Here is a 24655-nt window from a genome sequence, read left to right on the forward strand (position 1 = left end):
TGCACAAATCTCATTGCTATAGTATTGTTTTTAATTGGTTAATGTTGTATGGGCTTTCTTTTAAGTAATGTTCTTTTTTCTCTTCTTAAGTAATGTTATTTTTTAACATCTGAGCAGTAAATCTCAGCTTGCATTTTGACTCAAAAAAGGTTGGTGACCACTGTTCTAGAGTTTTCCCTGTTAACACTATCAACGTTTCCCTTTACTGTGGCAATTGTGATCGAATCAACACAATATTAGTCACTTTCAATGTAAGATACCGAAACAAAACAAACTATACAAGAGATTTTTGTATTGCATCTATTGTACTCTACACAAACCAGCGCGGCATAAACCATTAGAGCTGCAGTAGGCCTATATGCAAATAGACCATTGTCATATATGGATGTGGCATTTACATTGAACTGGACTGTGTTTACAGCATGAGCGGTCGTGAGTAGATGCACTTGTTTTGAGATCAAGAGCAAGAGCTGCATGTAGCCACGTGTGCACATTTTGTTCATATCCTTCGCTAGTTAGTGAGTTATTAGCCCAGTTATAGATCATTTGTAGTCAGCAATAGGGGAGTGATTGCTTCCTAAAAGAGTACAAAACGTGTATATTTCTAGACGTCTTTGAAAATAGTCAGGTAAAGAGCTTGTTTTTTGTCTTAGAAAGGGGCAATGTTGTATTTTGAGACAGGTTTGAATAAGCTAAGTAGCCAATAGGCAGAGGGTAGTATAATTTGTCTGATTCTCTGTAATAATGGTATGGGAATAATCATGCATTTTATTTTGTAAAGTGGTTTCTTGCATCAAACACAACAACATTTTCAGTCACCTCCTTGTCTGAAGGACAACTGGATAAACAGGTTAATGTCAAGCCAAGCATCTTTTTTTCCCAAAAGTCCCATTGAATGTAGGCCTACATTTTGTTTGTTTTTTATTATTTCACCTTTATTTAACCAGGTAGGCCAGTGGAGAATAAGTTCTCATTTACAACTGCGACCTGGCCAAGATGAAGCAAAGCAGTGCGACACAAACAACACAGAGTTACACATGGAATAAACAAACATACAGTCAATAACACAATAGAAAAGTATATATACAGTGTGTGCAAATGAGGTAAGATAAGGGAGGTAAGGCAATAAATAGGCCATAGTGGCATAATAATTACAATTTAGCAATTAAACACTGGAGTGATAGATGTGCAGAAGATGAATGTGCAAGTAGTGATACTGGGGTGCAAAGGAGCAAAAAAATAAATGACAGTATGGGGATGAGGTAATTAGATGGGATATTTACAGATGGGCTATGTACAGGTGCAGTGATCTGTGAGCTGCTCGGACAGCTGGTGCTTAAAGTTAGTGAGGGAGATATGAGTCTCCAGCTTCAGTGATTTTTGCAATTCGTTCCAGTCATTGGCAGCAGAGAACTGGAAGGAAAGGCGGCCAAAGGTGGAATTGGCTTTGGGTGTGACCAGTGAAATATACCTGCTTGAGCGCGTGCTACGGGTGGGTGCTGCTATGGTGACCAGTGAGCTGAGATAAGGCGGGACTTTACCTAGCAAAGACTTATAGATGACCTGGAGCCAGTGGGTTTGGCGACGAATATGAAGCGAGGACCAGCCAACGAGAGCATACCGGTCGCAGTGGTGGGTAGTATATGGGGCTTTGGTGACAAAACAGATGGCAATGTGATAGACTGCATCCAATTTGCTGAGTAGAGTGTTGGAGGCTATTTTGTAAATGACATCGCCGAAGTCAAGGATCGGTAGGATAGGACATTGAACACCACATATTGGCTGTTCCTGTAGGCTGAATAATAGAACAGCTATTTCCATGTTAAAATGTTATGGGATGCATTTTCTCCATTGTTATTGATGGTAGGCCACTCTGGTAGACCTTCATTATAAGCAAATGAGACACAGTAGCCTACTTGGCCACTTAAAACTTTAACTTAATGCGGGTACAGCCTCAGTGTTCACAGTAAATGCGTGCTGGAAGTTGCACAGAATTTTCACAACATTTAAATTTGCGCTCAGATGACCTGAAATTTGCTCAGTGCTGGAAAAACTTGAGTGAACATTGGTGGCAAAACATATATTTATAGTGATTTCTATGGGTCTTCCTCTATTCTGATTGTTTTATACTGTTCAATTCAACCCCACCAAAAAAAGTCAGCATTTTCATACATTTCTACATTTCTTGCACTCATTTCAGATAATTTCCACACTGCCACGGAGGGCGGCATGATATGGGCAAACAATCTAGACCTTAATTTTGACCAAATGTTGCAATTGCGATTTGACTTGTGATTTAGAGCAAAACACTTGGATGACCTGTTGGAATCATGGATATAGAATGATCATTAAAATTCTATAGTTAGAATATAATAGTGGGCACTTTGAATACAGTGTTTGACATGACAACAAATGAAAATGCCAGGGAGGAGTTATTGTGACAGGTGTTGACAAGTGTTTCCTAGGGGACCCTATAATCTTTGGTTCTCTTTTAGCTACTTCATGTAGCTAACATTATTGCTTTGCGTTGTCCTCTGATTTAGAAGGTACTGTTGCACAACAAACATGCAAGTCTACACCATCACTAGTATTATCAGGCTGTATAGATAGTTATGTTTGCTCTGACTCAGTACATTTATTAGCTAGCTAGCAATTAGCAATAGCGGCTAACAAGATTTAGGCCAAACTTACTAAGACAAACTAGCTGTTTGCAGATGTAAGAAACACGAACTAAGTGTAATTGTAGAACTCTAGTGGATGTATATTAAGAAGCAAAGTGAAAACAGAATCAATGTCATCAACATTGTTTCATGTGCTGCAGAAACGGAACGCAAGTGACTCGTGGTAGAGGGACAACAAATTCACTCCTTGAGTGACAGGGGGCGGGGCTAGGTCTGTGTGGAAAACGGAATGGAGAGAGAGAATGGATATAGATGACTCAAGAAGTGAAGTAAACTATACAAATTGACTTTATACATAGCGTATCACATTTAACAAACCAAACATTCAAATACCGTTACAGAAGTAAAAACCCAAACCGGTATGTGCAGCAATACCGTTATATCGTAAAATCCGTTATTCAGCCCAGCCCTACCAACATGTACATATTACCTCAATTACCTTGATCCCTGCAAATTGATTCGGTACCGGTACCCCCTGTATATAACCATATTGTTATTTTATTGTAACTTTTTTTTTACTTTAGCTTATTTTGTAAATATTTGCTTAGCTCTTATTTTCTTAAGTGCATTGTTGGTTAAGGGCTTGTAAGTAAGCATTTTACAGTAAGGTCTACACTTGTTGTATTCAAGTGTATGTGACAAATTAAATTGTTTTGATTTGATACACTGAAAGAATACAAACAAAACCTAAGATGGAAGAAACGGAAGCATTTTGAAAACACTAAAAAAGATTGAAGACTTCATTGATGGAAACCCGTTCTGGGAGAAATGGAATGATCTAAATGGAAAAAAGGAATGACCTAGCCATTCATAAATGGCATAATTTGGATAGATCACTTTGAAAGTCTATGGAATAATACCATCAGAAGACATTACTTTAAACCCCAAATACAAAACCTGGAAAGGCAGCATCAGGAATTAAATGCTTAAACACATTACTCCTGAGTTGCAGGAAACTATTATTCAACTTGGTTTTGGAGAGTGGCTGCTTCCCTGATATTTGGAACCAGGGACTCATAATCCCCATACATAAAAATGTGACAAATTAGACCCTAATAACTATAGGGGAATATGTGTCACAAGTAACATAGGGAAACTGTTCTGCTGTATTCTGAATACAGACCTTGCTCACAGCAAAAAAAAAAAAAAAAAAAGGCTTTCTACCCAAACTCAGAACAGACCACATACAAACATTACACACTAATAAACCAGCAAGTTCATCAGAATTGCAGAGGAAAAGTAATTGCACGTTTTGTTGATTTTAAGAATGCTTTTGATTCCATATGGAATGATGGATTATATTACAAAACCCTCCAAAGCGGCATTGGGGGTAAAGTATACATCATAAAATGTATTTACTCAAACACATGTAGCATTAAAATGAACAATAAAATAACAGTTTTTTGCTCAAGGGCGAGGGGTGAGACAAGGGTGCAGTTTAAGTCCAACCCTGTTCAACGTCTACATCAATGAACTAGCAGTGTTGTTGGACCGATCTGCAGCCGCTGGACTCACCCTCAAGGATGAGGAGGTCAGATTCCTGCTCTACACAGGTGACATTGTCCTACTGTCACTAACAGAGCAAGGTCTACAGGAACAACTTAACATTCTTTGAGAATAAAGAATCAGCGGGGCAATCAACAACAACTTTCAGAAAACCAAAGTTGTTATTTTCCAGAAAAAGGCCAGGAATCAGAGCAGCAGACACTCCATCAAATTTAGTCCCAGGTACAACTAACAGGGACAAAAAAAATCAGTGCCTGTGAAGGATTTGGTCTGGCAGTGAATGCACTAAAAGAAAAAGCCTGTAAAGTCTTTTAGTCGATAAAAATACAATTCTCTGAAATAAATATTCCTATCCAAATCTGGTGCAAAATATTCAATAGTGTAATTTCACCAATTCCACTATATGGAAGCAAGGTTTGGGGTCCAACCTGTAATTACGATTATAGGCATTGAGAGAAAAACCCAATAGAAAATCGACACACAGAATTCTGCACAATTATCCTAAATATCCAAAAGAGAATTCCAAATAATCCATGCAGAGTGGAACTTGGATGATTCTCTTTAATTGTAAATATAAAGAAAAGGACACTAACATTTTGAAATGAACAGCCTTACAAATCAAAGCACAGGAAACCCAAGAGCTGAACCCTGAAGAGTCCCCTATGTCCGCTGTTAAAAACACTAAACAACCCTATAATGCAAACACACAAGGAAATCAATCAAATTGTTACATAAATGAAAACCTATTTGACAAATTGGGAAAATGAAACAAAAACACTGAATAAACTAAAAGAACATACAAATTGGCAGAATATCTCTACTCTCAGAGATACAAAACAGAGATGGATCCTGACCAAATACAGGCTCAGCGACCACCAATTGGCTATAGAAACAGGGACAGACAAAAACACATGGCTACTCAAAGAGGAGTGTCTATGTGGTCACTGCACGACAGGGGAGGTAGAGACACTTTTTGATCTACTGTGTGAAATACTCCCAAATAAGAAGATTTTTTCTAGAAAATATCTCACTCAATTCCCAACTTCTGTGCATTTACTAATGACATAATGCTGGGAATTATTCTGGGCGAGGGAGAACCATAAATATTACTGCCAGATATGTATATGATTGCCATAGTCTGAGGGACATCCCATGACCATTAATTCCCTGAAGTAGTTACATTGTATATAGAGTAACTTACAAGTAATACAGTGTAACTATCATCCATGTACAATTGTATTTCATTGCAATAAAACAATCTAAATTTGAATTTGAGAGGGGGGACGGGAAGAGAGCTCGAGATGGGGGTGGTGGGGGGGGTGAGCGAGAGAGAGAGAGCAGGTGTACTGCTGAATGCTCACCGTGACTTTGAATGGGGTGGAGGTGGCTGGCTCCATGGAGGGGCTTTTGTCCAGAGCGCTGCCCGGCATGCTGCGCCTGCGACCCACCCTCTCAGGAGGGAGCTCTGGGGAGGGGGAGAGGAATTCACATGTAAGTCATTGTGGCACAATTCAATCAAATTCCAAAAGGTAGACGTTTGCGGTGCTATTATAATCCTGAACAATGTACATATGATCTTCAGAAAGGAGGAACAAGCATAAAATGAAAAAGGTATACACAACCCCTTGGCTCTGGCTTCACCTAAATGATTTGTGTTTGAGATGCTCTACACATTGCATTCTGCATAAACAAACAGGTAATGAGAGAAAGGTAGAAGCAGAGTTCGCATGGAAAACCGCCATCCCTGACAGACTACGAAATCCATGCTTGTTCTCTCTGTGTGTCGGTATCTGTTCTAAGTTGATACACCGAGAGATAAGTTTCAGTCTTATTTCTGCCTCTGTGGGAAAGATACGGCTCTTACAAGAAGGTACACCTCTGAGCCCCCTCATTTATCGCCTCAAACTTTCTCACGGAGGAAGGAGAAAACAGACAATTACTGCATTCAATTACATGAGAATATTTTAATAGTGTGTAATACTTAACCTCTGGCTTTTAGAACAGTTTCGGCTAATAATGGGTTTTGCTAGGCTAGTTACCGTAGCTCACCAACCACAGAAAGGCCAAGAGATAATATGAAAGCACATCAACACGACGAGATCACTTCAAACAAGCAGGAAGAGAACGCTGTCAAAATGGGAAAGTGATGTGTAGAGGTCTGGAGACAGTTTACACTGCATTTGGCTGTCTCCGGGAATATCCTCTGGTTGCATCCTCCGCTGGCTAGCTTTCAGAAGGCATCGCCATAAGTCTGCCTTGACTAGCTGACATTTCTTCAAGCCTAAAATGTTTGTTCAAATCAATAAATCACATTATTTCTACTACTTTAAATTTGGAATAAATTGAAGGTACCTAAAATATACGTGTTAAGTATTGTCACCCAAGACTAGGCTAATTTCAACCATTTCTGTCAGTTCTATTCTTTAAATACAAATACTTGTGCATGTAAACAAGGGCTTCCCTCAAACATCTGCAGACTAACTTCGTGCCAAAGCCCCAAGTTATGTTTTCCTTATTCCTGTACGCACTAAGCAATCATTAGTGTGAACAGCATAGCCATTAAAAGGACAGTAGGCTGCCTCCCCTGAATTCATAGACTTGACATCTCAGAGAGTGGGCTCCTCCAGACAATAAAGATTTTTCAGCCCCCCAACTCAGCTCTGTGATTGGAATCTTGTCGGCAGAGCACCGCTGACACCAACCTGTAAAATTAACTTTTCACCTTTCTGCCCATGTTTGTCCAGTGCAAACAGTGACCGCACTGACGGAGGAAAGAGCATACCATACCTGCTGCTGTCTATCGACACAATACTGGACCTTTCCCACACCTCTCTTGTTGGAACTCAAGTCCACTCCAGAGACTCTGGCTTTATTTTAGTCCGACCAGAGATATCATCCCTTTCAGTGTGTATGAGATCCAGACATACAATACAACCAAGGTCTGGTCTGATCAGTGTGTGCCTGTCCCGCAGTCACAACATCTTATCAGGGTTCAGTTAACAGCAACACCCTGCGAGCACCTTCATCTGCTACAGCAGAGAATCTGCCACTAGAAGAAGCTTAATCATAAACTCAGCAACAACAAAAAACATCCTCTCACGGTCAACTGCGTTACATTTTCAGAAAAATGAACATGTGTAAATATTTGTATGAACATAACAAGATTCAACAACAGACAAACTGAACAAGTTCCACAGACATGTGACTAACAGAAATGGAATAATGTGTCACAAAGGGGGGGGGAGGTAACAGTCAGTATCTGGTGTGGCCACCAGCTGCATTAAGAACAGCAGTGCATCTCCTCCTCGTGGACTGCACCAGATCTGCCAGTTCTTGCTGGTTTATTTTAAAAAATTATTTCACCTTTATTTAACCAGGTAGGCCAGTTGGGAACAAGTTCTCATTTACAACTGCGACCTGGTCAAGAAAGAGCAAAGCAGTGCGACACAAACACAGAGTTACACATGGGATAAACAAACATAATAGAAAAGTCTATATACAGTGTGTACAAATGTAGTAAGATTTGGGAGGCAATAAATAGGCCATAGTGGCAAAATAATTATAATTTAGCAATTAAACACTGGAGTGATAGATGTGCAGAAGATGAACGTGCAAGTAGAGATACTGGGTTCAAAGGAGCAAAAAAATAAATAACAAAATGGGGATGAGGTAGTTGGGTGGGCTATTTACAGATGGGCTATGTACAGGTGCAATGATCGGTAAGCTGCTCTGACAGCTGATGCTTAAAGTTAGTGAGGGAGATAAGTCTCCAGCTTCAGTGATTTTTGCAATTCGTTCCAGTCATTGGCAGCAGAGAACTGGAAAGAAAGGCGGCCAAATGAGGCGTTGGCTTTGGGGGTGAGTAGTGAAATATACCTGCTGGAGAGCGCGCTATGGGTGGGTGCTGCTATGGTGACCAGTGAGCTGAGATAAGGCGGGGCTTTACCTAGCAAAGACTTACAGATGACCTGGAGCCAGTGGGTTTGGCGCCAAATATGAAGCGAGGGCCAGCAAAAGACAGCATACAGGTCGCAGTGGTGGGTAGTATATGGTGCTTTGGTGACAAAACGGATGGCACTGTGACAGACTGCATCCAATTTGCTGAGTAGTGTTGGAGGCTATTTTGTAAATGACATCGTCGAAGTCAAGGATCGGTAGGATAGTCAGTTTCACAAGGGTATATTTGGCAGCATGAGTGAAGGATGCTTTGTTGCCAAATAGGAAGCCAATTCTAGATTTCATTTTGGATTGGAGATTTTTACAGTTATGTCATTTAGCAGACGCTCTTATCCAGAGCGACTTACAAATTGGTGCATTCACCTTATGATATCCAGTGGAACAACCACTTTACAATAGTACATCTATTGGGGGGTTAGAAGGATTACTATATCCTATCCCAGGTATTCCTTGGTGGGGTTTCAGGTGTCTACGGAAGGTGGTGATTAAACTCCGCTGTCCTGGAGTCGTGAGGGAGCTTGTTCCACCATTGGGGTGCCAGAGCAGCGAACAGTTTTGACTGGGCTGAGCGGGAACTGTGCTTCCGCAGCGGTAGGGGGCCAGCAGGCCAGAGGTGGATGAACGCAGTGCCCTTGTTTGGGTGTAGGGCCTGATCAGAGCCTGAAGGTATGGAGGTGCCGTTCCCCTCACAGCTCCGTAGGCAAGCACCATGGTCTTGTAGCAGATGCAAGCTTCAACTGGAAGCCAGTGGAGTGTGCGGAGGAGCGGGGTGACGTGAGAGAACTTGGGAAGGTTGAACACCAGACGGGCTGCGGCGTTCTGGATGAGTTGTAGGGGTTTAATGGCACAGGCAGGGAGCCCCGCCAACAGGGAGTTGCAGTAATCCAGACGGGAGATGACAAGTGCCTGGATTAGGGCCTGCGCCGCTTCCTGTGTAAGGCAGGGTCGTACTCTGCGAATGTTGTATAGCATGAACCTACAGGATCGGGTCACCGACTTGACCACAGGTGATGGCGAGATCATGGAAAGGGCAGTCCTTCCCCGGGCTGAAGAGCAGCTCCGTCTTGCCGAGGTTCAGCTTGAGGTGGTGATCCATCATCCACACTGATATGTCTGCCAGACATGCAGAGATGCGATTCGCCACCTGGTTATCAGAAGGGGGAAAGGAGAAGATTAATTGTGTGTCGTCTGCGTAGCAATGATAGGAGAGATCATGTGAGGATATGCTTAATGTGAGTCTGGAAGGAAAGTTTACAGTCTAACCAGACACCTAGGTATTTGTAGTTGTCCACATATTCTAAGTCAGAACCATCCAGCGTAGTGATGCTAGACGGGAGGGCGGGAAGGTGCAGGCAGTGATCGGTTGAAGAGCATACATTTAGTTTTACTTGCATTTAAGAGCAGTTGGAGGCCACGGAAGGAGTGTTGTACGGCATTGAAGCTCATCTGGAGGTTTGTTAACTCCATGTCCAAAGGGCCAGAAGTACACAGAATGGTGTCGTCTGAGTAGAGGTGGATCAGAGAATCACCAGCAGCAAGAGCGACATCATTGATGTATACAGAGAAAAGGGTCAGCCCGAGAACTGAAACCTGAGGCACACCCATAGAGACTGCCAGAGGTCTGGACAACAGGCCCTCCGATTTGACACGCTGAACTCTACCTGTGAGATGTCTTCCACCAAGGCACCTTCAAGTTCCCAGACATTTCCGGGGGGAATGGCCCTAGCCCTCACCCTCTGATCCAACAGGTCCCAGATTGAGATCCGGGCTCTTCGCTGGCTATGGCAGAACACTGACATTCCTGTCTTACAGGAATTCACGCACAGAACGAGCAGTATGGCTGGTGGCATTGTCATGCTGGAGGGTCATGTCAGGATGAGCCTGCAGGAAGGGTACCACATGAGGGAGGAGAATGTCTTCCCTGTAACGCACAGCATTGAGATTGCCTGCAACGACAACAAGCTCAGTCCTATGATGAAGTGACACACCGCCCCAGACCATGACGGACCCTCCACCTCCAAATCGATCCCGCTCCAGAGTACAGGCCTCGGTGTAACGCTCATTCCGTCGACGAGAAATGCGAATTCGACCATCACCCCTGGTGAGACAAAACCACGACTCATCAGTGAAGAGCACTTCTTGCCAGCCCTGTCTGGTCCAGCGATGGTGGATTTGTGCCCATAAGCGACGTTGTTGCCGGTGACGTCTGGTGAGGACCTGCCTTACAACAGGCCTACAAGCTCTCAGTCCAGCCTCTCTCAGCCTATTGCGGACAGTCTGAGCACTGATGGAGGGATTGTGCGTTCCTGGTGTAACTCGGGCAGTTGTTGTTGCCATTCTGTACCTGTCCCGCAGGTGTGATGTTCGGATGTACCGATGCTGTGCAGGTGTTGTTACACGTGGTCTGCCATTGCGAGGACGATCAGCTGTCCGTCCTGTCTCCCTGTAGCACTGTCTTAGACGTCTCACAGTACGGACATTGCAATTTATTGCCCTGGCCATATCTGCAGTCCTCATGACTCCTTGCAGCAGGCCTAAGGCACGTTCATGCAGATGAGCAGGGACCCTGGGCATCTTTCTTTTGGTGTTTTTCAGAGTCAGTAGAAAGGCCTCTTTAGTGTCCAACGTTTTCATAACTGTGACCTTAATTGCCTACCGTCTGTAAGTTGTTAGTGTCTTAACGACCCGTCCACAGGTGCATGTTCATTAATTGTTTATGGTTCATTGAACAAGCATGGGAAACAGTGTTTAAACCCTTTACAATGAAGATCTGTGAAATGATTTTGATTTTTACGAATTATATTTGAAAGACAGGGTCCTGAAAAGGGGATATTTCTTTTTTTGCTGAGTTATATGCCTATATACATTTCTGTACAGCCTCTGTAAACTAAAATGCTCTACTGACAGAGCAGAGGGTGTTTATCGGTCTTTTAGTGCAGTCAGTCCATGGAGTATAGGCCAGTGGGAGTGCATCCCCTAAGGCAGTGTGAAGAGCCAACCTGGATCAAAGAAGTCTTCACTGGAGAACTGTTATTTAACTTATCAAATTACAAACAGTAAACAGCCTACATTTTACATTTTAGTCATTTAGCAGACGCTCTTATCCAGAGCGACTTACAGTAGTGAATGCATACGTTTCATTTCATACATTTTTTTTCTGTGCTGGCCCCCTGTGGGAATCGAACCCACAACCCTGGCGTTGCAAACACCATGCTCTACCAACTGAGCTACAGGGAAGCCTACCACAGCACACCATTGCATCAATCTTTGGTCTGATTGCCAATATCCTGAAGTATCCCTTTAACACTAACAATCATAAATGTGCTCTGTCTTCAGACATTTTGGGCATTGGATAAACCAAACAATGCAGTCATGTCCCAAAGGTCTCAGTTTCAGTGCGAGTGTCACACAACAGCACTGTGATGCGAGAAAGATTACCTTTTCTCTCCAAAGCACAAAAGTCAATTTTCCAAAGGGTTTATATGAATACAAAGGAATTCTGAGTAGGGCACTCAGACTCAAGTTCAAAGAGTACTTTAAAGAACAACTCTAGGTACAGATCGTAAACAACGCAGGAAGCTTGTGGTTTTTCATCTCCAAATGAGAAAAATGTGTTTTCCCACCACTAATTCGAAGTAAAAGCCAGGGGCAAGCATTATTAGGTTAGGAAAGAGGGGTCCCCTTTCCCCATAGCCTAACCTATACCTGTGTGTAAATTCCTACATAACAAATGAGCCTTTAATTCAGTCCAGAGCGCAAGCCGAAAGGCACAGATCATCAGACAACTTCAGACAAACATTACCAAGGCTGTTTACTGTAGGGCTGACCCCAATTAGTCGACTGGTCGATTGTTTGGTTGATAGGCTGTTGGTCAAACATTCATTTTTTGTCGAGCAGTAGGAAATATATGGGGACGAGACTAATCCATTGCGCAGGCCGCTGGATGGCACAGTCCAAGAAGGGGATGTGGTTAAGATGCACATCTCTCTCCAATCAATTTGTTTCATAACTTCATTGTGTGAATTGTTTGTGTTTGATTGTTAGTGTCTATCAATTCCCCATTACATACATCACCAGTAGTACAGTTAATTCCTATCATTTCAAATCTACAATGTTTGTTTGGTTACGTTAATTTCTGTTAATGCATTCAATACCTCACTGGGGCAAAGCTTCTTCCATCCAGGACCTCTATAACAGGAGGTGTCAGAGGAAGGCCCTAAAAGTTGTCAAAGACTCCCGCCACCCTAGTCATAGACTGTTCTCTCGGCTACCGCACGGCAAGCGGTACTGGAGTGCCAAGTCTAGGTCCAAAAGGCTTAACAGCTTCTTCCCCCAGGCCATAAGACTCCTGAACAGCTAATCAAAGGTCTACCCAGACCCCTCTTTTACGCTGCTGCTACTCTCTGGTTTATTATTTATGTATAGTCACTTTAACTCTACCTACATGTACATATTACCTCAATTACCTAGACTAAAATTTGATTTGAATATATTATTATTCCAGTATTTTACCGTTCTTATTGGCAGAGTGGACACGTTGTTTGCAGAGCACACAATTCCATTTACAAGTTGTCAATTTAGTCAGTGTCTCTTGTTTGGAGTGCTCCTGTCAATGCTGAGTAAGGACACGCACCCGATTACGCATAGAAGTAAGCCTATAGGCTACTTGGCCTGCATGTAAATGTAGGCATATGAATGTGCCCATCTGGGGATCTGATAGTATTTCTGATTGGCTTAACGCACCACCACTAATGAGCTGTGGAGCTTCTCAAAGTAATGTTTTCTTAACCTCAAACAGCAAGCAAACAAAGTCTGTTTTTAGATTCATTGAGAATGACAATAGTTCGTCAATGTATTTGACAAATATTTCCATCTCTCTCCCTTTCGATAACCACTCAGCATGAAAGGGAAAAGTGTCATGCTCTGATCCAGTTGAAACGTCATAAAATTTGCCTACCCGATGAGCTCTTATCCCTTGCACAAATAGCCTTCAGCCGTGTCTGTCCCGAGCTCACTGGCACAGGAACCTCTGCGGACCCAAGTTGATACAAATGTTTCAAGTTCGTTGCAGATAGGCCATGCTGTAGCCAATGTGATTTATAGGATATATTCTACCTGCAGGATGCAATGTTTTTATTTGTTGTCTTTATGTAGGCTATTTTTACATAGTTGACAAATGGCAATAGAAGTTCCTTTTTGGGTTTGTATAGTTTTTATTTGGATAGAAAATGTAAATAACCCCATGACAATGAATGAGATACGAAGACGTTATTATATGAAACTGTTCCACGAAAATGTGCATATGAAAACCATAACTGGCACGCAGATCGGTAGAAATAGTAAGATAAATTGGCATTCCACATGAGAAAGGTTGCCGACTTCTCTTTTAGCTTATTACTGGCAACTTCAGGAGAGTAACAGCAGAATCTGCAAAGCCAGCAGGAGCGAAAGGAGGATGGTCGGGTCAGGTTAAGGCTTTTTTCTCTGGTTATCTTGATCTCTGGCTCCCTCTGGAGTCATGTGTGTCTTATTTCATCAAACAGTGTGCTTAAAGCATCAGACAAGCTCAATACATATAGTTTATTTTATAAAAATAAAACACGTTAAAATGTTTCTTTTTTTAATCTTATTTTTTTGGTCAACCAATATTCATTTTTTTTGTCAGGGACAGACCTTGTTTACTGTGCAGTTACAGTGGTAGCCTACTTGCTCACTACTATACATCACACCTTCTCCTGGGATATTTAGGTTAGACAAAACTCAGTGAAGTGACAAACAACAATCCCGAGGGATGAATTTTTTTGGTGGAGGAGGGCTGTCCCAGAGGATAAAACAGTAGTTGGTTATCCCTGTTTGCAGCTCTGGTCCTACTCTTGGAGTGACTGTGCTGTCTGTGCAGACGGGTCTGACCCAGTAGTCTGTAGTATTAGGACTTCCTCCCCAAACCTTTCCTCATTGAGGGGGCAGGTCAGGGGTCATGCTTGTGGCCTCTCCGGCAGCGTGCCGGTGTCAACTCACAACCCCCCCCAAAAAAAAAATATATAAAAAATATATATATATTTTTAGAGATACCAGTGCTGAGAGTTCATCATTGAAGAGCAGTATAGAGGTACAGCCCTGGTGATAGGCTATATTATGATGCAATGTTATTTTTTCGACGTTGACAGCATGTGACCCTACACCCCCAAAGCCTTGACGGGGGATCACGTGCCGTCAGCCCAGCAAAAGTGGAACTTGAAGCTCTCAACCTGCTCCACTACAGCCCCGTCGATGAGAATGGGGGCGTGCTCGGTGCTCCTTTTCCTGTAGTCCACAATCATCTCCTTAGTCTTGGTTACGTTGAGGGATAGGTTGTTATTCTGGCACCACCCAGCCAGGTGTCTGACCTCCTCCCTATAGGCTGTCTCGACGTTGATCAGGCCCCCCACTGTTGTGTCGTCTGCAAACTTAATGATGGTGTTGGAGTCGTGCCTGGCCATGCAGTCATGGGTGAACAGGGAGTACAGGAGGGGACTGAGCACGCACCCCTGGGGAGCTCCAGTGTTGAGGATCAACGTGGCAGATGTGTTGCTACCTACCCTCACCACCTGGGGGCGGCCCGTCAGGAAGTCCAGGATCCAGTTGCAGAGGGAGGTGTTTAGTCCCAGGTTCCTTAGCTTAGTGATGAGCTTTGAGGGTACTATGGTGTTGAACGCTGAGCTGTAGTCAATGAATAGCATTCTCACATAGGTGTTCCTTTTGTCCAGGTGGGAAAGGGCAGTGTGGAGTGCAATAGAGATTGCATCATCTGTGGATCTGTTTGGGCGGTATGCAAATTGGAGTGGGTCTAGGGTTTCTAGGATAATGGTGTTGATGTGAGCCATTACCAGCCTTTCAAAACGCTTCATGGCTATGGACGTGAGTGCTATGGGTCTGTAGTCATTTAGGCAGGTTGCCTTTGTGTTCTTGGGCACAGGGACTATGGTGGTCTGCTTGAAGCATGTTGGTATTACAGACTCAATCAGGGACATGTTGAAAATGTCAGTGAAGACACCTGCCAGTTGGCATATATCCTGACTCTGCTTGCACAGAATGCAAGAGAAGTGACACAATAGTTAAAATAAATTCATGTTAGCAGGCAATATTGACTAAATATGCAGGTTTAAAAAAATATACTTGTGTATTGATATTAAGAAAGGCATTGATGTTTATGGTTAGGTACATTGGTGCAACAACAGGGCTTTTTTCGCAAATGCGCTTGTTAAATCATCACCCGTTTGGCGAAGTAGGCTGTGATTTGATGATAAATTAACAGGCACCGCATTGATTATATGCAACGCAGGACAAGCTAGATAAACTAGTAATATCCTCAACCATATGTAGTTAACTAGTGATTATGTTAAGATTTATTGTTTTTTATAAGATACGTTTAATGCTAGCTAGCACCTTACCTTGGCTCCTTGCTGCACACGCGTAACAGGTGGTCAGCCTGCCACGCAGTCTCCTCGTGGAGTGAAATGTAATCAGCCATAATCGGTGTCAAAAAATGTAGATTACCGATTGTTATGAAAACTTGAAATCGGCCCTAATTAAATCGGCCGGCCCTAATTAAATCGGTCGACCTCTACTTTGAACCATGCTCTGCCCAGGAGTACCTAGACATTGTCTGCCCCCACACAGAGCTGGCTATCATCAACGACTGATGATACTATTACTGCCCCTGCAGCATTATGCTATGCCCTAGGCCCATATTCATAAAGCATCTCAGTAGGAGTGCTGATCTAGGATCAGTTCCCCTACAGTTCATATAATCCTATTCATTATGATCCAGGATAAGCACTGCTTCTCTGAGATGCTTTGTGAATACTGGCCATGATCTCCTCCCAGGGGCCCATCCACACAAGTAATCCTGTCCAAAACAGCCCCAGAGCATTACTGCGTTGGTCTCATTGTCCACTATCTCTCCTTCCCCTGCCTGGGCCACATGGATTTGGTTAGATTTCATTCCATTACCCAAATTAAACTAAGCCTGTGTGTTGATGAACAAATATATGCTCCATCTTTGGCAGGGAGGCAATATGTTTGGAGAAGCCTTTTGGTGTGTGTGTGTGTGTGTGTGTGTGTGTGTGTGTGTGTGTGTGTGTGCGTGGCTTAAAGATGGAGCTGGGACCCACTTCCTCCCCATAAAGGCATTATTTCGCCCACACAAAAGTGTGCAGATTAAAAGCTCCCACATACCACTCCAGACTGAGGAATTTCGACAACTAAATAAGCTCCACTCTTCATTCAGAAGATAAACTGATGTAAATCATATAGTCTTCTTTGGACACAGTGATTACATAATGTATATAAGGAAAGAAACAGCTGATCAACATGTATATTCTCTAGAAAAATGTAATTAATTTGTTAAGAGACAACTGGACAGAATCGACAGAAGAGAAAAAGTGACAGGATACCATACTGCAGGGATCAACTAGATTCAGCTGTGGGATGATTTGTTCTTGAGTGGATGGTCAGGGGCCTGGAACATAACTACAATTATAAACTGGGTGGTTCAAGCCCTGAATTCTGATGGGCTGAAAGCCATGGTATATCACACCGTATACCACGGGTATGACAAAACATTTCGTTTTACTGCTCTAATTATGATGGTAACCAGTTTATAATAGCAATAAGGCCCTTCAGGGGTTTGTGATATATCGCCAATATACCACGGCTAAGGGCTGTGTCCAGGCACACCACATTGCGCCTAAGAACTGCCCTTAGCTGTGGTATATTGGCCATATACCACATCTCCTCGAGGCTTCATCAAAATTTGACCAAAACATAATTACAACTTGGGGGGGGGCAAATAAAAGTAGCAGTATCATATAATTTCAGTTATTCAAAACAATATTCCGTGTGTTGGTTATGCAGTCTGGTTCCATCAATAGATACAAGACATTCCCTCTCCTCCTACTGCACATGGCCCTGAGGTTCACACATTCTCATCCCCCACAACCGCTTTTCTACTGTGGTGAATATTCTATTAGTCCTGGCGCAATAGGAGACAGTAAGCTAAGCATAGCAATGGGATAAACACCATTTGTGTGGCTGTTGACCTGTATATCACCTCAGTATGTGTAAGCATTGAAAATGGATCCACAGGATTGTGGATGTCTCTAAGCAGGTTTCCATCCAACCTTTTTATGCGAGTAAAGTACATGTCAGATAAAAGAATGTAACGACGGGCCTGATGGAAACAGCAAATTTGTCCGTAAACTTTCCAAATGTCTACAAAATAAATACGCTAGACAAGGTGGGATATTTTTGTGTCGGTAAAATGTATTAGAGAGTTGTGGGTGATAGGAATCAAATGAAGCTGGTAATGATTCGGTATATCTATTCTGTGGTGCCTCTAGTCATGGCCCCAAATGTTTCCATGCAGTGCCCTCCTTTGGAGAAGGGGAGAAGTTCTATTGAACTAGGGTGGATTATCAGTCTTCGCTTACTTACACCAATCCAATGTTATTCAATCCATGAGTGGAGTGCGCAAGTATACACTTTGGGTAGGGAATCGGAACACAGCCCATGTATCTCTTTCCCTACTACTGATGAGGTAGTGTTTCATGATGTTATTAGTAAATTGCTTTCAATTTGCTAACATCATTCACGGAAAACCTTCAAAAACATCCCTCCATAGACTAGGCTATCACAGGAGGTTGGTGGCACCTTAATTAGGGAGGACAGGCTCGTGGTAATGGCTGGGGTGGAATAAGTGGAATGGTATCAAATACATGAAACACATGGGTTGATGCCATTCCATTCGCTCCGTTCCAGCCATTATTATGAGCCGTCCTCCCCTCAGCAGCTTCCACTGTAGGCGATATAAGACAAAATGACTAAAAACATTCTCTTTTCGTATTTTTCCATCAATGACAAAACACAAGGTTTCAATTCATTAAAAAGCTGTAACACAGCCTACAGTAGTATCTTCGAACAGTCACAGTCTTCAGCACCAGTGGTAACTACACAGGACATCAGCTTGCTTCATTACACATGCAGAGAACTGAGTAGGAACCGCCTGTGTGTTGAGAGCGGCAGAAGCTATTGTGCACATTTGACAGATCCCAATGAATTATAGGATGACGTTGAAGACACTGTCTGTTTTATCTCTGGACCACAGTGGCCTGGACATGAATACATTTAGAGACGGGAGAAAATTGGCACCACCGTACAAGCATGTATGTGCCAGCATAATAAAAACAGATTCATTATCTATGCATGAACATGCATTTTGTGAATGTAAATAATGAGTTGATTTGTGATGTGAATCATAACGGCATTGTCATTGCTAAAACCTACAAAAATACCTTCATCAGCTCAGTTTGAATGGCTTCAATAGGCTTCATTCATCTTCATTCAGACCTGACTGCCCTTAACCAACACAAAAATATCCTGTGGCGTTCTGCATTAGCATCGAACTGCCCCCGCGATATGCAACTTTTTAGGGAAGTTAGAAACCAATACACACAGGCAGTTAGAAACGCCAAGGCTAGCTTTTTCAAACAGAAATTTGCTTCGTGCAACTCCAACTCTAAAAAGTTCTGGGACAATGTAAAGTCCATGGAGAATAAGAACACCTCCTCCCAACTGCCCACTGCACTGAGGATAGGAAACTCTGTCACCACCGATAAGCCCACTATAATTGAGAATTTCAATAAGCATTTTTCTACGGCTGGCCATGCTTTCCACCTAACTACCCCTACTGCATTCAACAGCACTGCACCCCCCACAGCTACTCGCCCAAGCCTCCCCCATTTCTCCTTCTCCCAAATCCATTCAGCTGATGTTCTGAAAGAGCTGCAAAATCTGAACCCCTACAAATCAGCTGGGCTTGACAATCTGGACCCTTTCTTTCTAAAATTATCTGCCGAAATTATTGCAACCCCTATTACTAGCCTGTTCAACCTCTCTTTCGTGTCGTCTGAGATTCCCATAGATTGGAAAGCAGCTGCTGTCATCCCCCTCTTCAAAGGAGGTGACACTCTTGACCCAAGTTGCTACAGACCTATATCCATCTTACCCTGCCTTTCTAAGGTCTTCGAAAGCCAAGTCAACAAACAGATTACCGACTATTTTGAATCCCACCGCACCCTCTCCGCTATGCAATCTGGTTTCAGAGCTGGTCATGGGTGCACCTCAGCCACGCTCAAGGTCCTAAACGACATCGTAACCGCCATCGATAAGAAACATTACTGTGCTGCCGTATTCATTGACCTGGCCAAAGCTTTTGACTCTGTTAATCACCACATCCTCATCGGCAGACTTAGTAGCCTTGGTTTCTCAAACGATTGCGTCGCCTGGTTCACCAACTACTTCTCTGACAGAGTTCAGTGTGTCAAATCGGAGGGCCTACTGTCTGGACCTCTGGCAGTCTCTATGGGGGTACCACAGGGTTCAATTCTTGGGCCAACTCTTTTCTCTGTATACATAAATGATGTCGCTCTTGCTGCTGGTGAATCTCTGATCCACCTCTACGCAGACGACACCATTCTGTATACTTCTGGCCCTTCTTTGGACACTGTGTTAACAACCCTCCAGACGAGCTTCAATGCCATTCAACTCTCCTTCCGTGGTCTCCAACTGCTCCTAAACACAAGTAAAACTAAATGCATACTCTTCAACCGATCGCTGCCTGCACCTGCCCGCCCATCCAGCATAACTTCTCTGGACGGTTCTAACTTAGAATTTGTGGACAACTACAAATACCTAGGTGTCTGGTTAGACTGTAAACTCTCCTTCCAGACTCACATCAATCATCTCCAATCCAAATTGAAATCTAGAATTGGCTTCCTATTTCGCAACAAAGCATCCTTCACTCATGCTGCCAAACATACCCTCGTAAAACTGACCATCCTACCAATCCTCGACTTCGGCGATGTCATTTACAAAATAGCCTCCAATACCCTACTCAACAAGCTGGATGCAGTCTATCACAGTGCCATCCGTTTTGTCACCAAAGCCCCATATACAACCCACCACTGCGACCTGTATGCTCTCGTTGGCTGGCCTTCACTTCATCATCGTCGCCAAACACATTGGCTCCAGGTCATCTACAAGACCCTGCTAGGTAAAGTCCCCCCTTATCTCCGCTCACTGGTCACCATAGCAGCACCCACCTGTAGCACGCGCTCCAGCAGGTATATCTCTCTGGTCACCCCTAAAGCCAACTCCTCCTTTGGTCGTCTCTCCTTCCAGTTCTCAGCTGCCAATGATTGGAACGAACTACAAAAATCTCTAAAACTGGAAACACTTATCTCCCTCACTAGCTTTAAGCACCAGCTGTCAGAGCAGCTCACAGATCTCTGCACCTGTACATAGCCCATCTTTAATTGAGCCCAAACTACTACCTTTTCCCCTACTGTATTTATTTATTTTATTTATTTTGCTCCTTTGCACCATATTATTTATATTTTAACTTTTAACTTTCTTCAAACTACAAATCTACCATTCCAGTGTTTTTTCTTGCCATACTTTATTTACTTTGCCACCATGGCATTTTTTTGCCTTTACCTCCATTATCTCACATCATTTGCTCACATTGTATATAGTCTTATTTTTTTCTACTGCATCATTGATTGTATGTTGTTTTACTCCATGTGTAACTCTGTGTTTTTGTATGTTGTCGAACTGCTTTGCTTTATCTTGGCCAGGTCGCAATTGTAAATGAGAACTTGTTCTCAACTTGCCTACCTGGTTAAATAAAGGTGAAATAAAAATAAAATAAAAAAAATCTGAGACAGACTTAACACACACACACACACACACACACACACACAGAGACACCAAAAGCCATACATCTCTGTGTGAACACAACAGGATTATAAACTCAGCAAAAAAAAGAAACGTCCCTTTTTTAGGACCCTGTCTTTCAAAAGATATTTCGTAAAAATCCAAATAACTTCACAGATCTTCATTGTAAAGGGTTTAAACACTGTTTCCCATGCTTGTTCAATGAACCATAAACAATTAATGAACATGCACCTGTGGAACGGTCGTTAAGACACTAACATCTTACAGACGGTAGGCAATTAAGGTCACAGTTATGAAAACGTAGGACACTAAAGAGGCCTTTCTACTGACTCTGAAAAACACAAGAAAGATCCCCAGGGTCCCTGCTCATCTGCGTGAACGTGCCTTAGGCATGCTGCAAGGAGTCATGAGGACTGCAGATGTGGCCAGGGCAATAAAATACAAGGTCCGTACTGTGAGACGCCTAAGACAGCGCTACAGGGAGAAAGGATGGACAGCTGATCGTCCTCGCCGTGGCAGACCATATGTAACAACACCTGCACAGGATCGGTACATCCGAACATCACACCTGCGGGACAGGTACAGGATGGCAACAACAACTGCCCGAATTACACCAGGAACACACAATCCCTCCATCAGTGCTGAGACTGTCCGCAATAGACTGAGAGAGGCTGGACTGAGGGCTTGGAGGCCTGTTGTAAGGCAGGTCCTCACCAGACATCACCGACAACAACATCGCCTATGGGCACAAATCCACCGTCGCTGGACCAGACAGGACTGGCAAAAAGTGCTCTTCACTGACGAGTCGCGGTTTTGTCTCACCAGGGGTGATGGTCAGATTTGCGTTTATCGTCAAAGGAATAAGCGTTACACCGAGGCCTGTACTCTGGAGCGGGATCGATTTGGAGGTGGAGGGTCCGTCATGGTCTGGGACGGTGTCACAGCATCATCAGACTGAGCTTGTCATTGCAGGCAATCTCAACGCTGTGCATTACAGGGAAGACAACCTCCTCCCTCATGTGGTACCCTTCCTGCAGGCTCATCCCGTCATGACCCTCCAGCATGACAATGCCACCAGCCATACTGCTCGTTCTGTGCTTGATTTCCTGCAAGAAAGGAAATGGCCAGTGAAGAGCCCGGATCTCAATCCCATTGAGCACATCTGGGACCTGTTGGATCGGAGGGTGAGGACTAGGGCCATTTCCCCCAAAAATGTCCGGGAACTTGCAGGTGCCTTGGTGGAAGAGTGGGGTAACGTCTCACAGCAAGAACTGGCAAATCTGGTACAGTCCATGAGAAGGAGATGCAATGCAGTACTTAATGCAGCTGGTGGCCACACCAGATACTGACTGTTACTTTTGATTTTGACCCCCCCTTTGTTCAGTGACACATTATTCCCTTTCTGTTAGTCACGTCTGTGGAACTTGTTCAGTTTATGTCTCAGTTGTTGAATCTTATGTTCATACAAATATTTACACGTTAAGTTTGCTGAAAATAAACGCAGTTGACAGTGAGGACGTTTCTTTTTTTGCTGAGTTTACAAACCAAGGAATGTAGTCTAATTAAAAAATTACATTTAAAAAGTAGCTTATTATTGAAGTAAAACATAAGAAGTAGGATGACTGATTAATTCTTCACTCAACACTTATCCTAATGAATGTGAGGCTTCAAACTCCTGCTAAGAGTACCATGACAGAAAAGGGGTCTAAAGAAATAATCTAAAAAGAGAAACCCTTCTTTCTCCAATCTGACAAAGTCATTCAACAACCCGCAGAAATGATACATTTGAAGAAAAAAAAAGAACATACATGTAATACATTTCAGTGGTAACTGAAATATGCCAGCTATGCAGTGAGACATTACGTACAGCAATCCTTTCATTATTCGTCCAACAGTCCCACCAGCCAGCAAGCAGAGATCTCTGTGCAATATTCATGTACACTGACAGCTTAGTCCCTTGAGCCTGCAACCTCAGGGCACAGTGTGGATTGGGGATTAAGCTAAGCATAGTAAAGGGATGGACACCATTTGTGTGGCTGTTAACCTGTATATCACCTCAGTATGTGTAAGCATTGAAAATGGATACACAGGAATGTGGATGTCTCTAAGCAGGTTTCCATCCAACCTTTTTATGCGAGTAAAGTACATGTCGGATAAAAGAATGTAATGACGGGCCTGATGGAAACAGCAAATTTGTCCGTAATTTCCAAATGTCTACAAAATAAATAAGCCAGACAAGGTGGGATCTTTTTGTGTCGGTAAAATGTATTATGCAAGAAAGTGCGGTGGAAACGGCTTTATGCACAAATATTGCTATAATAACCATCATATCAAAGTAAAGTTGGAGTCACGCGATGACATGTTGTGTGGTCCTCCCACTAGACTCGTTGGGAAAACATGCAGTTTATTAGGCTACAGATGAAATAAATGATGAACATCACAGGGTGGTGAAAGTGCATGGTGATGAGCTTGATACTGCTTTCCAATAAATATTGAGGGTCTTATTCTGGTGACATGATGATCAATGCTTGGCTGCTGTTTAGCCAGCCTGCCAGCTTAGTGGAATCTGCCACTAGCACAGTCAGTGTAGTCAGCTCAGCTATCCCCATTGAGACCATGTCTGTGCCTCGACCTAGGTTGGGCAAAATTAAAGACGGCGGTGTTCGCCTTAGCAATCTCACTAGAATAAAGACCTCCTCCATCTCTGCCATTATTGAAAGAGATTGTGATACCTCACATCTCAAAATAGGGCTACTTCATACTTACAAGGCAGTTATAGTCAATGAACTAATCACTGATCATAATCTTCATGTGATTGGCCTGACTGAAACATGGCTTAATCCTGATGAATTTACTGTGTTAAATGAGGCCTCACCCCCTGGTTACACTAGTGACCATACCCCCCGCGCATCCTGCAAAGGCGGAGGTGTTGCTAACATTTATGATAGCAAATTTCAATTTACAAAAAAAAAACGACGTTTTCGTCTTTTGAGCTTCTAGTCATGAAATCTATGCAGCCTACTCAATCACTTTTTATAGCTACTCTTTACAGGCCTCCTGGGCCATATGCAGCGTTCCTCACTGAATTCCTATCGGACCTTGTAGTCATCGCAGATAATATTCACATTTTTGGTGACTTTAATATTCACATGGAAAAGTCCACAGACCCACTCCAAAAGGCTTTCGGAGCCATCATCGACTCAGTAGGTTTTGTTCAACATGTCTCTGGACCTACTCACTGCCACAGTCATACTCTGGACCTAGTTCTGTCCCATGGAATAAATGTTGTGGATCTTAATGTTTTTCCTCATAATCCTTGACTATCGGACCACCATTTTATTACGTTTGCAATCGCAACAAATAATCTGCTCAGACCCCAACCAAGGAGCATTAAAAGTCATGCTATAAATTCTCATACAACCCAAAGATTCCTTGATGCCCTTCCAGACTCCCTCTGCCTGCCCAAGGACGTCAGAGGACAAAAATCAGTTAACCACCTAACTGAGGAACTCAATTTAGCCTTGCGCAATACCCTAGATGCAGTTGCACCCCTAAAAACATTTGTCATAAGAAACTAGCTCCCTGGTATACAGAAAATATACGAGCTCTGAAGCAAGCTTCCAGAAAATTGGAACGGAAATGGCGCCACACCAAACTGGAAGTCTTCCGACTAGCTTGGAAAGACAGTACCGAAGAGCCCTCACTGCTGCTCGATCATCCTATTTTTCCAACTCAAT

General features: G+C 43.1%; 1 protein-coding gene across 3 annotated transcripts in view; it reads right to left on the reverse strand.

Moving 5' to 3' along the window:
• Nucleotides 1-24655, reverse strand: part of dab2ipa (DAB2 interacting protein a) — a 128244-nt gene that overhangs the window by 78084 nt on the left and 25505 nt on the right. For all 3 annotated transcript variants that reach the window (XM_029717778.1, XM_029717779.1, XM_029717780.1), the window contains one exon: nucleotides 5549-5652. In XM_029717778.1, the coding sequence (XP_029573638.1) occupies nucleotides 5549-5652 (104 nt within the window). The remainder of the gene's footprint in view (nucleotides 1-5548; nucleotides 5653-24655) is intronic.

This window comes from Salmo trutta, chromosome 27 (assembly GCF_901001165.1).
Source record: "Salmo trutta chromosome 27, fSalTru1.1, whole genome shotgun sequence".
NCBI classification, from domain to species: domain Eukaryota; kingdom Metazoa; phylum Chordata; class Actinopteri; order Salmoniformes; family Salmonidae; genus Salmo; species Salmo trutta.